We start from the raw sequence: 15,166 nt of genomic DNA on the forward strand, positions 1-15,166 counted from the left end.
TTACCATTCTGCTATTTTCTTGTGACACCTCATCACGCTATTCTCAATATCGATCGGGTGATACCGCATTCCTCTGAGAAGAATAGCCTCGTCGAGAGCGCCAACGACGAACACGGCGTCGTGTAATTCAGCATCGCCGGGAACGAGATCCGCTTCCGCGGCGGAAGTGTCCCCGGGAACGTCACTGATAACCGACTGCTGAACGCTCTCGGTACGTCGCAAGAAACCGAGATAACCAGTTCTGGCGTACACCTCGTTCGTGTTTCCTGTTACCAAACGGGCGTTGAAATGATCCGCGTAATCGCTCTCGTCACCGTATATCGTGAAATAACCACTGGCGTTATGAGCTGACTGCACCCAGATTTCACCCAAATGAGAATCACCGCATTGTCCTTTCGTTTCTGGATTGGCGATGATTACTTTCACTCCGGGAAGTAGTTTTCCTGATTCCATCAAACACAGAGAATGAGGGCTACCTCTTTCGACCAAAGATACTCGATCATTGCGTAATGCGCGAAGATCTACGTATACCGTTGAAGGTTCCGGACTCGACGCACCCTGTTTTAATAATAACATGTAGTGTAAGAGATATTGCACAAGAATTATAGTCATCAAGTAATTACCTGTAGGCAAATAGCCGTGTTTACCCTACACCCGAAGGAAGTGGACACGGCACGCGGACTAAGTCCCAAAGCTGAGAAAAGTTTACTAAAGCTCGTGGTCAAAGCGATTCGTGGCCTCTCTTCGGCAACGACTACGCACGTTCTAACACAGGCTAAACTGACGCCTCTAGCTTTCAGAGCGTGAACAGAGGAACCCAGCCCCTTTGTGCACAGTTCCATTACGCCGTAAGAGCAAAACGTGTCTCTTACTCGAGACTGGCTAACTGCTGATAGCCACAACGCTGGGTTGGCTTCCACCTATGAGACATGAAATTATAAAAACACGTTTCTTTCGCTCTAAAGTTCTCAGAATGTGGTGTAAATACGGACCTCCGACGGAGGTATAAGTATGGAATGATGACCGCTGTATATACTGCTCAAACACCATAGAGCGAATCCTAATCCAGAATAAGGATCCAAACACAGAGCGATGTGCCTAGATGGATACAATTCGCAGGCTAGTTTCATGGCACGGCACAAAGACGTCACTGCTGCGTGAGACATTTTTATTCCTGCAAGCATGCCTGTAGTCGAGACGCTGAAGTCTAGGTAAGCCAACATCTCCGCCGTAGGTGCTCGATACATAACAGGTAGCTTCTTCTTTGGCATGTCATCCATATCGAGAATCGTCGGCCAGCTCTTTATGTCAACGACATTGTTCGCCTCCTGCGTTGCGTCGTCAAATAGAATCATTAACATCAAAGTGTTTTAAATGAGAATTACAGAAATAGCGATGTACCTTTGTTTTCAGCAGTTTCAAGATATTTTGATTCGTCAGCACGAGCACAGACTTACTAACGTCTACGATCATGCGAACGGTTGGCAGAGTGGTTTGAAGGTTTTGCGGATGAGGTGGCCTGATCGTAACTGGCACGGCTCCAACGTATAGACAACCATAAAATGCGCATATCAAGTCTGTACCAGGCGGAAATATTAACGCAACGTGATCTCCTGTATTGATTCTTCCGCGATCCAACAAAAGATTCCCGATTCGTTCGGCTTTCTTGTGTAATTGCGAGCAAGATAAAGATGTTGCTACTGCTCCTTTGGCGTTCAACGACGTGAAGATTACATGGTCGGAGGTACTGACAGCACGCCATCGAAGAATCTCCGAGATGAACTGATACTGAAATTCAGTATACGATAGGTAAACCACGAAATGGAGAGGAAAGAATTTTCAAAGGAGAACGATGAATCTGAAGGCACTTCGAACGACTTGGAAGTCTTATTCAGATTTCATCGTTCTCCTTTTTTTTTAGAAGATCGTCGCAGACACAAACCTTTTTCGCGTTATCACTATCCTCGTCCAATACACCCATGTCACGTCCTTGAGCAGAAGCCAATCTATTACCCTGAACAATGTTGCCCACCATCACACTGGCCGGACCAACGTCTGCAACAGAATCCCCCGCTACACGCCCCCGCACCATTCCGTTAGTAAACCAACACAAACACTCAACCCAATAATGAGTAGCTCACACACTCTCCCCTGACTGAGGCCGGAAAATCAAAGCTAAGTGTACAAGTGAATCGGTTTTCGTTATTGCAGATAGCTGATTAACGCACGTCCTTTTATAGAGGCGTGCTTCGAGCATTCCATCAACTGTACATACTCAATTAAAAAGAAATTGAAAAAAAAAATTAAATTTAGTGCTTGTTTTGAAAGTATACGTTGAAACAGCGATGTGAAATTAATCGAAAGCAGTCGCGTAAGAAACGGTACAAGGTCCAATTACAGTCGTTAATGTTTCGAATCGATTGTACGGTATTACTTCTATAAGGTGGACCTCCCCTTGTAACTGGTACACACCTTGTCATTAATAGAGGCATTACTGTACAAATAAGTGAAACGAGATCTCACATCGCCAAAAGTAATTCGTTTAGAGGCTTGGACCACTACAGGGTATTCGGAACTCAGCCAAAAGAAAGAAGGGCGAAAATAATAGAAATAACATGCTAAGCATTAAGTGTTTTTAGTGTAGGGCAGATTAACGATACATGATATGTAGCAAGAGACAGTTGTATATATACTTTGTACAATCTGTGCTAAGTTACTAAAGCCTACCCGATGACTTTTGTAAGACAAGCGCAAGTGTTACGTTCCTTTCTCGTTAATCAGTATTTTCAAACCAGAGCGAGATCCGTGATTGTAAATTATATTCCAAAGAAATTCTTCTCATTCATTCTCCCATAATCATTCTTCATATCAAAGCGAAATGATCCAAACAATTGATCCGTCCCTTTAACCTCGTCAGTTAATCGTTTCGAACCAATGAAATTTCGTACCAATTCTTTGGATCTTCGCTTGTACATTATAATACGTAAAGAAATAAACGAAGAAATGTTACAATATATAAAATAGAACGTATATATGTCTTTGTACTTGCTGACATTCATGTAATTCATTGAAAGTCCATTATTTCTATCGGACACCCTGGGATAGAGATACTCGCATCTGAATGTGCGAACCGCTTACCTGAATGGACTTCGCGTGGTTTTGGTAGATTGGTAACGCAAGTGTGCGGACAAAGTAGAACGTTAGCCGGGTGTAGGGTACCCTCTAGGAAGCGTCGTTTTGTTTCCGACAGATGAATACCACCTAATGGTGTTTTGGGGAGGTGGTTCGGCGGTACCAACGCTAGACAGTATATTCCAACCGCGTGAATCGAATCTACCGCTTGAAGGACCCGCGACATCCATTGGAAACTCTGGAAAAAATAAAGATCAGAGTTGAATTTGTTAAAAGTAACACAAAGCTATTATACTTGGGTAGTATAAGGATAAAACGTACTTCTTCTTCGCTGCAATCGGGTCGTTGTTCCGCAACGACGCATATTCTTTCGTCTCTCAAGACCCGTACACTGAAAACGGCTATTCTACCACGGTAAATGAACTTCATCGGTTCGACGGCCAGTACCGTAGCTATGATATCGTCGGCGTTGTGCTTCCTTCCGGTGACGGTCATGAGACCATCGCGAGATCCACAAACGAACACTAGGCCACCAGGACCCAAGAAACCCAACAGACCAGAACGAGTGTACTCCACGTCACCAAGAGGAGTTCCATCAGCTTGAAGAGGAGACACTTTAAACGTGTTGTTCGTCAATCCTTGCAATCCCCAGTATTGGTTGCCAGTCGCTGAACTGTGGACACAGATTTCGCCTACTTCGTCGGTTTTACAGATGAACGGTTGACCTTCCATCTTGATCACGACCACGATACCTGATGACCAAACATAAATTCAATTCGTTAACATCTTTGATCGCCTGACGGGTCCATTAAAAACGCGCAAACATTTAAGATACAAACTTCCAGGCATGACTTGTCCGCAGTCTTGAAGCGTCAAAGAAGTAAGCGAATTCTCCTGATCCACCCTGACAACTCCGTAACTCAGTCCAGACATGGACAATACACCACGCCCAGTAGCGTTCACTCCAGCCCGTCCCGGTCTTCTCACAGAAACGGTGAGCGCTTCGCTGGAGGAAGCGCAAGGGCACACAGCGTCCGGTCTCAAGCCTTTAGATTGAAATACCGAGAGAAACTGATCGCAAGACGAAAGGGACCATGGATTAGCACCGTCAGCGACCAACAGCAGCCTCAACGATGACAAAGAGATATCTTTGTGATCCTTGGTCGCCAGTAGACCCCAGTGAAGATCCCGTGACTTCACCACAGCCACGCTGGCGCGATGTTTCGTGATCATTTGCATCCAGCTTGCTGGATTCACTTTCATCAGGGCATACGGGATAAAGATCACGTGCATCCCGTTCAGAATGCTGGTCAGGGTGCTGTGCCAGAGACCAACCTCTCGTTTGAAGTCCAATACGCATACCGCGTTCTCTCCCTCCGTGTAACCACAGGCTTGGGTCAGAGCTCGACAATGGGCCAGCATCGCAGACCTGGTCACCGTCACTCCCATCACCGAGCCATCTTTGTCAGTCGTGTACTCGATGTACGCTGGTGTGTCGTCGGTTAATCGAGGCGGCGGTAGCCAGTCTTTCGGTGTCTTACCTAAATGTTCGGTTACAAACCAATGGAGCTTTGGCCAGCCTTTGAAAGCCACCACTTCACCAGCCGCGGTCTTCGGGAGGCCTTTTAGACAAGCCTCGCTGGTCAACGCCACCTGCGATAGATTTTCAAATTCGGGGTTTTACTATGGCGAAGGGAACCAGGGACACTGGGAATCGAATAGCGGAGAGTATCGAAGCTACCTGAATTCCACAGCTTCCCAGGAGAAAACCAATTTGCTGGGAACCCGCATCTCGACGCGTAAGCGGGACTTCGATCGGCACAGGTACAATGCCAGCCTGGAGGCAACCGTAAAAGGCGCACATGAAACTAATCGGGTCGTTGTTTGGATAAACCAAAGCGATCCGATCTCCTGGTTTCAGACAGCAATCGCCGCCACGACTTAGAGCCTTGTTTAGCAGCGTATAGGCTATTTTATGAGAACGACTGAGAAGTTTTCCATAGGTAAGCGTTACGCAAAGTTTGCCGTTCGGATCTAGAACGGTTGCCACTGGTGCTTTGTACGATGCTGAACCGTACCTACGAATAAACGAGAAACTTATTGCTATCTGTATAAACTGTTACCGTTTCACAAGCGGAAGCTAAAACGTTGTCTTAGACGAAACTATATTAGTTGAAAAATATAAATGCCCTCACCTTTGTATAGCAGCCTCAAGAGATCTAGGTAAACCTGCAGCCACGGACAATGGTTCGCCAACCGCGGAGGTCATAGAACCACCCTCCGGTTTAGGAGCATTAGGATCCTTCGGATTAGCTGCAATCTCCAATTCTATATCATCGTCTTCGTAGAACTCTGGCAACGGTCGCCGCTTCGGTCGTTTCAGAGTGTTGAGCAACTGTTGAATCTTCGCGGATACCTTCCAACGACCGGTAGTCCCTGTATTGTTCTGATCCTCTACCACGTGGTAACGATTGACCCGATCGGCGCCGGGTCGCCTGGTTGACTGCTGCGCAGACGGTGTGTTGCTGGTGTGCGTTACGTCCGGAGGCTGGATATTGCAGTACGCGTGGGGCGCGTATTCAGCGATGTCCGTGATGTCCGCACCAGGAGGTCTCCTAGCCGGTGGTCGCGGAGGCGGAGGCGTGTCTCGTGCTGAACCGGTGCTGCTGGTATCCGACAATCCTGTGCCTGCAATTCCGACATGGCTCTCACTCGAGATGACTAACATCCGCTATTAACTAATTTTTTAATAGTCCAGGTACCGAAGAAATCTCGCGTTTCGAAGATAGCTCATCATCATCGTATCCTACGGCAAGTTACATAATTATTAAACGAATAGTATACCTGTTGGACCACCAGCACCGGGACTCTCTTCGGTGACCACGCTGTCCTCGTCGCTGCTCGATTCTCCACTGTCGCGACGTTCACGATCCGGACTCCTGGCCATCACGGAGGTTCTCTTCGACGGCATAGGCAACGATGGCTTTGGACGACCCTGCATCGCCGCCAAAGCTTGCTGCACCGCCTCCTGGCGCACCTCTGCGTGCATTCAGAGTGAAACCGTCAAACGAGTTCTCATCAACGTAACTGCTCTGTTACATCATTTTTTTTCTAACAATCGCACAAGAAAATCCTGAAATACTCGATGTTCGATCGAAAGTTTTCGTGTAAAACAACACGTTAAACGCGGGTATCGCGTGCCGTTTAAATTCTTGATAATTTCTTAAGCCGAGCACAGAAACTTCGTTTATCTTTTCCTAACCATTTTTAAAATTCTCCGGTTCGTTTCACGGTAAAAGAATCCTGGAAATTCCGTCTGCTTTTGAAGAAATAATTTATCCGGAATATTTGCAGAGGAGCAGCGGCGCATCGAATCGTCCTCATTTCCATCGCTACACGCGTGTGCACTCTCACGTGCTAATCGCACGAGTGCTCCTGATGTTGCCACGATGTCGTAATAACGATACAAATATACCGCGAGCGGAAATGCAGCGACTCGCTGACCGAATCCGCTCTGCTCGTCTCTATTATATCTCGTTCCCTGTTCTGATCGACGGCGTTACACGCCACGGAAAAACATTTTCTCCTCAAATTTTCTCGAGAATTTTCCCTCTAATTTACAGCTACGATACAAATAAACTAATACAATAAATTATACATTATATATTATACGAAGGAAATAATTCTGAGAATCGTTTGAATATTCAATGGTACGTGTGAACTCGTTGAATCGAGCATCGAATACTCTTAGAGAGCATATTTGCGTGTAACCGCGGGCGTACGTTCCTTGGCCATCCACTTATCTATCTCCTGCTCGTCCTCTTCGAGCGGTAACGGTGCACCAGGTGCGAGCCTGGCCATACTCTCGAGCGGACTTTGCCTCTAGATAAATGAAGTTTCTATGCGGGCTTTATGCAGAAAGAACCGTTCGTTCGGTTTTCGTTCCGTTTCGACGAGCACCAAGCAGCATGCCAGCTTCTAACCTGAGGAAAAAGCTTATTTTTCGAGCACGTCGACTGACGCATCGATGCCAGTCAACGGTGTTATCAAAATGGTTTATCGCTATCGATTTGTATTTATTGTCAGCGTTTAAAGACGAACCAGCAGGAAATCGAAAGGATTCTGAAATGCACTATCCGACGAATCGGCGTAGCTTTTATGATACGCTTCAAATTAGTGGTGGTACCGAGGCAGGAAACGCTTTATCAAAGAGCTGAGACCGGTCGCACCGAAAGCGCATTCCTTGCACTCGCGAAGCATGTTTCCGTGTACAAAGCTTAATCGAGCTTAATGTGCAGCGCAATTATTCAGACGCGTAGAATCTAGCGAAATTTCCTTTATTTTTCTGATATCGTTTACGTATAATTGTCGTGCGACTTACTCTCGATCAATCGCTGAAATCTTCGCTTTTAAACGTCGACTGTACGCATATGGGACTTTATTGATCGAGAGTCTGTCGCGTCTCTAGTTTCTACGGTTGCTGGATTAACCCTTGGACAACGACCTCCTTGTTAATTCTCCCATAAAATGTAAGTGTCTTCAAGCGGTTGCCTCGACAAGGCTTCAACCAGTTGAATTCCGCCGTACTGATATTTAAGCCTAAGTATTTCATACACTATTTCAATTCTTCTCCTCGAAGCTGTAACAAAGCTGAACGCACACTATCGCACCAACGACAAAAGGGAAACTCTTACAAAGCACGCTCGCCTCTCGCAGAAGAGTTTAACGATCGAAGGGAAAAGGGCCAAGGTGAAAAATAAAAAGCAGAAAATAAAGCCGTTTCGTATCGTAACATCAGGGGCTATAGTTCGAATAAACAAAAGGATAACGCATGGATGAAATCGTCGTCCAAAGGGTTGACACACGTTCGCTGTTGCTCACTCGATATCGCGTGCTCGATCGGGCAACGATTGCGGCGCACAGCGAACGTGTTAAGTTAAGGAGTCGTTAACAGGCTTCTTCTGGTCGTTTGAAAATGGTCCAGCTTTGATGTACTCACCGGAATGATAGCGGCTCTCATTGCGCGTCAGTCTGCGATTGCCGCGTCTCGCAGCCGCCGAGTTCGAGTTCCCGGTGTTTCCGGTGGAGCCGCCAGATCCCGGGGGACTGGCAATCCCGCCAGGTACTAGCCGGCCTCCTGCATGCAACACAACAACAACAACGCCACATAGACAAAGAAAGGAGATCTACCAGGATCGGCAAGGAGCTACGATCTTTTCTTCTATCAGCTACGGCTGACTATATCGTTTTAATATGTACAAAGAAACGATACACTTTGGAACCGTGTTGTTATGCTTGTTTTATGAGGTAAACGCACTAGCAGGATAAACTTGCTAATTGAACAAATGGATTCCAGAGATTGCAATTAAAAAGATTGTTATTAGCTCTGTGCTCGAACGATGACAAAAATCTATGATGCTTGCAAAATTACACCCACAACCTTTGTTCATTAACATTAACAGTGTAGATACTAGTGCAAGGGGCATTGCTATTCTGTGAATGTATTAGCTCTAATCACAAAAATGAACGTAATTACAGTCGAGTGATTTTAAGGGAATACAAAGGGAATCGTTTCTTTCGGACAGGCTTTTGTACAGGGCGCCGTATACGATCGGTCGTTCCACCTTCGGAAACTGCGACGAACGATTTCACTTTTATCGATTGTTCGCAGGTCTGCAGTAGCGCAGGGAGGTCGGAAGAGGAGGTAGGCTGTGAGGCGACTTAATCTCGGCAAAGGGACTACCTTCGCGTAACCAGAAGAATTCTACACCAGCTCTTAACCCTTCTATTAACCCTTTGTGATCTATATTTCTTTTCTTAGACGATCAATCAAAAGTCTTGATTATATTTCATTAATAAACGCGTTAACCCTTTGCAGTGCTGTGGCGAGTCGGACTCGACGTCGCCTAACCCTATCGAACCCTAAATGAGTCGGTGCATTTTTCAGACTGGTTATCAGAAATAAATGAGAAGAAAAAATAATAGAAAAAAAAATACAGAATATCTCGTGAGCCATCTTTAATGAGTCAAAAATAATTTTAGATGGCAATGTTTTATGATTTAACCATTTATAGGGTGTTTCAAAAACGTTGTATATCGTGCAATCTCTTTTGAGACACCCTGTATATGGAATTTTTGACGTTCGCGGGGGCGTATCGTTGAATCGGCAATGTTCCAGCCGATTGACAATCAATATGTAAAAAAAATCAAGGCATTTGCGGATAGAATGCCTCGAGGAATGGCTGCTTGCTATCTCGAGTCACCCGAAGGTGGAACAACCGGTCCCGGCTAAATCAAATTACAAAGGTATCTAAAGGTATAAAAGCGTCTCTGCTCGAATCGGTATACACGCACGAGGGATTACAAAAGCAAGCGAGCTACATCAAGGTAAAAGACAATGACGACTAATCATTGATGAATCGTGAAACGTGAAATGATGATGGCTTGAGTTATGATTCGATCATGTGTCCCTCTGCGAAAATTTCATCAATTTTTCAGAGGGAACGTGAAAAATGATTAACTTAATTGAAACTAAAGAAGTGAATTGACTAAATTTTAATTTTATTTACACTATTACTCGTAAGTATCTGGATACTCGATAAAAAACTGTGTAAAAATCAATCTTTTCCCAATGCGTGCAATAAAAATATCCAGATAATTAGGAACAATAATGCACGTGCGTTTATAAAAATCTAAACCGTGCACAATTTACAATGGGCGATCAATTTACTAAAACGATCGTACACGCTATTTACACGATACTAATTTCACTAATTGAATAATAATATACAATTTTCTATGAGAAATCTGATTTCCAGTAGTCTGATTTTGACTTGATTCAAAGATCAACAAGCATTTATCATGAGAAGGCTGTCGTTTGATTGGATTCGCGAAAAAAAGAAAAAGGAAAAAATTTCGCCAACGAGCAGTCGAAGCAGATGCAGTGTTCGTGAAGTGCGAACCCCGAGGGTCCCGTCGCTTAATTAAGAGACGAGGACCAACGGCATCGCAATTATCCAACGAGTACTCGACAGCTTGTCAGCTATTCACGAATCCTCGTCTGCTGCTTGCATTTCTCATAAATTTCTCTTATTTCGCGTGTAAAAACAATCCTTCAATAAATATCTTCATTCGAGAACATTTACGAATCGTTTACACCTTTCCTCCCGAATTGATCCTTATTTAATCAAGCTTACTCCAAATAAGCCACGATCCGTTGATCGAAATAAAATTTATAAAATAATACACTGGAAATCAGATTTCGTATTCTCCTTTTTGGTCAGACGAAACACAGGACTAAACGACAAAGAAAAACGAACAAAGGGGGTAAGAACAAAAAACCATCTGATCGTTAAAAAACAAACACTGAAAACAGAAGATTCTACACAGATCGAAATAAAAATGAATAAAGATGGAAAACAGTCCAAAATGCACACTGCTCGATGAACGTACCAACATTTGTAGTCTAACGAGAAATATATTTCTACTAGCGAAGTAGCTAAGTAGATCCTGTTTTCATCCGCAGCTAAAAATTCTAATTCTCTAGGCGTGTTACGAATAAACAACGAAAGGTAAAATAAAATGGAGGAATGAAAAAATGAATATGTTTGAATCGTGCAATGGGTCGCGCTACCTGAATGATAGCGCTTCTCGTTGTGCGTGACACGGCGTTGCGTGCGACGTGCACGTGGCTGCGGTCGGCCACCGACGCCGACGCCGACGCCGATACCCCCAACGACACCACCACCACCACCTCCACCACCTCCACCGCTTCCATAACCCGTTCTCTCCACCCCTGTGATACCGAGGACGCAGACACCTCCACCTCCTCCACCTCCTCCTCCATCGTTTTCAGCCCCTGTGTGTCACACACGCGTGCATATGCAGAAAAAAATGCCACCCTCCTTTTTCCAGACTCTTCTCGTTCCGATTCTCAGGGCAAGGGGAAACTTGCTTTGTTTTCCATTCGGTGTTCGTTTCCACCGGTATACCGTAGATTTAAAATATCGCAAAATAATATCTATATACATAGCAAAATTATAGAGTCACTATTTATAAACGGAGAATAGAAGAAAACAGCGAGTTTTGATGCCAAAGGAAACGTTTAGAAAATCGCGAATGGAGCGTGACTTGAAGTAACTGGAAAACTGTCTTTACTCCGTGTCGCGCACACGACAATAGCAGATGTACATCGCGTATAACGAGCGGATAACGCGGAAGTGGCTCTTCCGCATGCAGGTACAGTTAAACAGTATGTATATGCTAGAACCGATTGCCAGTTCGACCGATTGCAGCTGCGGCCAAAGGTGCGATCCTGCTACTCGTCTTTCTACGAACGCTATTTCCTCTTTGCCTTTCAGGAGAAACGTGGAAATAGGATGCATCTAATATACTTTCAGAAGGAAAATATGATGAAGACATTTTCCTAAAGAAACGCGAAGGAAACGTATTCATAGCGCGTTACAGACTCGTTGGCCAATTGCAAAATTGCACATAGAAGTGTCAGGAGAGCGACACGGTCGTTAAATCGTTGGAAAAATCTGTGGTATACGGTCGCGCAGCGGCTACGAAGGCCTTCTTGTCTGTACAATGATAAGAAGATATTGCGTAAGAGAGAAGAAAAACCGGTGGTAGGTGACGGATGGAAAACGTTGTTTGAAACGATGAAGAATACACGCGCGTTCGCGTGTCCTCTTCTTCGTTTCTTTTTTTATTCCCATTACACGATTGCATCTGGCTAGCATTGTGCGGAGAATGCGTCAGGCTCTGTTGTCTCTTGAGAATCGGAACGCGATTAATATTACAAGAATGAGAGAGAGACCGGTTGTACGTCTGGATACGTGGCGCAATAAGCGAGATTATCGCGCGTGTAACACGGTCCACGAGGACGAGAAGCTTTACGCGACAATTTTTTTTTTTTTTTCATATTTCCGGAAAAAAGCCCCTTATCAGAGTCGACCTTACGTAAATAACGATAACGGTGACATAATTTTCATAAACGCTTCATTACACTGGACGTCTATTATCACCCCACACTCGTTTCTTTTATTAAACACGATTCTGATTTCCTGTAATCAGAAAGTTAGAAACTGGCCGTTGGTAAAAGTAAAACGTTCCAGTAGGCAAAATAGGAAACGATATTAAGATGAAATAAAAAAGAAAAAAATTGCATCGTCGCAAGCTTCTCATCCGGATGGTAAGAATGAAATGATGATGAGCATGACTGGTTCGCTACAATTTCTTGCGAGCAAAAGAAAAAGTTTCACTCACCCAGCTGCTTCGAGGCATATTGCTGTAGTAGACGTGTCCGTTTCTTTTCGTAGCCCTTCTGTGTAATGTCCCCTGAAACAAGAAATCCACACGAATAAACTAACAGCATGCAATTTACATAGATTGTAATATGCATAGTCCAAGGATCGTTAAAGAAGAAAAATCATAAGGCGAGAGGTTAAAGGAGCGCTATAACACTTTTCCATCATCGAGTAATTAAATAACAAGGATTTTAACGATACTCGTTAGGATATTGCAGTATTGGATCGTCTTGGGAATCGTATTCCTCGGTAAATTTCATTTGTCACGTTTGGCGAGCTCGCGTTTAGCCAGGTGTTTAAAACAGCGAGTAGTTTCTAGTAGTACGAACAGCTGGACGCGTTCACCGATCGTCCTCGAAATTCCTTCGGCTTTCGTGCAACCAAGAAATTATCCGAAACGAGATCGATCGCAAACAGGGAGCTATCGAAAGACGTCCTTTTTCAGCCTCGATGGAAATCGGTTCAATGGAAATGATCGTTGAGAAATTGAACTCTCTTATTTAGCTATTGCTCGGAGGCCAGGCTAATTCGATCTTCGCTAACTCTTTTATTATTTTTTTTTTTTAACTCTCCGAGAACACGCGATCAATGATTGCAGGATATCGAACGATACGCACGGTGGAGGATGGAAAGCACGATAAATTTTAGCGAATCGATACGTTTAGGTTCCTGTCGCGAGGGAACGGGGGAGGGTCATAAGGGTAGAAGAAGAAACGATTTGAATTGGTAATTTTTCGTCTGCTAAATTCTTCGAATGGTATGCGCTGTAAATGTTCAGGGAGCAACAAGCTTGCCCACGTGTCCCGAGCGATGCGAAACGAGTTGGCATGCTGTCGTCACGCCTCGTAACCCGAGAAAATGCCTGGAATCGATCGGCTAACGGCCGAGACACGATTTTTCCAGGTTCGAGCACCGGCACCGAACGAAACTAGGTCATACAGCAATATCGCTGAATTTATTTAAACGATACCCAGACCATGCACGAGAACAATCCAATTTTCCCTACGTCGAAAGTCGTTTGTATCCTGAAAACGCAAAGTATATTTGTGATTTTCCTTGCGTATCGACTTCGTAAAGTACGCAACCGCTTAAGGGGTTAATAGTCGCAAGAGTGGTTGCACAAGCATCCCCGGCTCGAGAGAGATTCTTCGAATGCTCGCGCAGGAGCATAACTCGAGCGTGCAATAATTTCCCTTGGACGTGTTCGCGTTCGTAGGTCCGCGAGAGGGCAACGTGCACTTTGCCCGAAGGACCAGTCGATCCGCGTACCGATAATTTTAACTAGCGGTTAGATAGCCCGAAGAGATACACGTTCGCTTCGCGATCACCGTCTTCTAACTCGCGTGAAACGCTTCGCTAGCACGCTGAATGCAAGTACCCTTCTTCGAGAAGTAATTGAACTTCCTCGTTCTTCTCAACAGGGACACTGCTTTACCATGAATTATCAAATTTTCACCCCTCCAGCTACTTCTATTCTTTCTACTCGTTTAACAGACAGAAAGGTCTATAAAGCAGAAGATTCTTGATGAATCCACGATGCAAATGAGACGAGCAACGTTTACGGATAAAGACCGATCGGTGATAGAGGTAGCCTATATAAAGAGACGAACGAGAGACATTGATTAGTCGGAGGTACGTGCACGGATTCGAATCGAGTTCAGTCTAGGTAAAAACCGCAATGAAACCAAATCGGGCGAACGTGTTACGTAATTAACATCCATCACGTGGAACCAACAGACGAAACGGAGACAAGCGTGGATCTATCGATCTAGAAACTTGGCTAATTTCCTAATCTAAAAATTTTCTGTAATCTTACTAGGTCTTTTCCTCAAGGAGGAGCACTTCCTGACAAGAAACACCGGTTGTCCAGAGGAAGCCTTTCGAAGCTGGGATTTTCTTCTGAGAGGTCTTCTTCGAAGTCCCGACCTCTGTCTCTTTAATTGTTGCTGCCTATGATTAACGTGCGAATTTTTCCTCCGTTCACCGTCAAACTTATTCGACTCGTCTTCGGTCTCGCTGTCACTGGACGATAAATACCTATAATACATCAACGAATCCGGCCTGGTCTTATCTTTCCCGTGAACAAGGTTGCTCGAGCCTTTCGACAGAAAACTGAGGAACTGATTGCTCGCGAAATAATTGGAAGTGATAGGTCTCCATGTGGTTCTTCGCGTGAGAACACCGTTGTTTCTCAATTCTTCCGAGAACAGTTTGTCCTCGTTGAAGTCGCTGATCTTTGGTGGTCTGCAAGCGGACGACGAGGAAGAAGTGGCGGAGAACGAGCCCAAAGAGGACGAGACTGGAGAGTTCGATCCACCTTCCGGTCTGTCGTTGAAATCACCGGAAAGTAGCAATTTAGCGTCGTCGAATTGATCGTCCGATAAATTCGACGACCATTCGTCGATTTTCTCCACTACGGGTACCACCGTTTCGGGAAAGTATCTGATCTCTCGCCACACTCGTCGTTGACGTCTCGAACGACGTCTTTCCGGTGGAACGAACCACACCGGGCTGTTCGATCTCGGTGGACGAGACGACTTCTTCGTCTTCTGTGAGGCGCGTTTTCCATGTCGTCGAGAACTGGATCGTCTCGAAGCGTTGCTTCGCCTGAAGTAACCCTCGCCGCTCATGCTCGGAGATGGTTTGGACTTTCTTCGGTTAAAGAAACCATTTCTCGTACCCCTGAAGTCATGTTACCGAGTTCAGGTTCGTGTGAGGCAAAG

The 15,166-nt window shown here is 45.0% G+C and overlaps 1 protein-coding gene across 13 annotated transcripts in view; it reads right to left on the reverse strand.

Moving 5' to 3' along the window:
• DIP2 (disco-interacting protein 2) overlaps positions 1–15,166 on the reverse strand; it is a 31,193-nt gene that overhangs the window by 5,001 nt on the left and 11,026 nt on the right. For 2 of the 13 annotated variants that reach the window (XM_034314964.2, XM_076689942.1), the window contains 15 exons: positions 14,260–15,125; positions 12,403–12,474; positions 10,766–10,990; positions 8,132–8,269; positions 5,977–6,171; positions 5,328–5,820; positions 4,874–5,210; positions 3,972–4,785; positions 3,454–3,884; positions 3,139–3,370; positions 1,943–2,073; positions 1,402–1,788; positions 993–1,328; positions 624–920; positions 5–558 (listed from right to left, as the gene is read on the reverse strand). In XM_034314964.2, coding sequence (XP_034170855.2) covers positions 5–558; positions 624–920; positions 993–1,328; positions 1,402–1,788; positions 1,943–2,073; positions 3,139–3,370; positions 3,454–3,884; positions 3,972–4,785; positions 4,874–5,210; positions 5,328–5,820; positions 5,977–6,171; positions 8,132–8,269; positions 10,766–10,990; positions 12,403–12,474; positions 14,260–15,125 — 5,508 coding nt within the window. The remainder of the gene's footprint in view (positions 1–4; positions 559–623; positions 921–992; positions 1,329–1,401; positions 1,789–1,942; positions 2,074–3,138; positions 3,371–3,453; positions 3,885–3,971; positions 4,786–4,873; positions 5,211–5,327; positions 5,821–5,976; positions 6,172–8,131; positions 8,270–10,765; positions 10,991–12,402; positions 12,475–14,259; positions 15,126–15,166) is intronic. The other 11 variants (XM_076689945.1, XM_076689944.1, XM_076689943.1 and 8 more) reach the window with 11 other exon arrangements.

Source organism: Osmia lignaria, chromosome 9, assembly GCF_051020975.1.
Source record: "Osmia lignaria lignaria isolate PbOS001 chromosome 9, iyOsmLign1, whole genome shotgun sequence".
NCBI classification, from domain to species: Eukaryota; Metazoa; Arthropoda; class Insecta; order Hymenoptera; family Megachilidae; genus Osmia; species Osmia lignaria.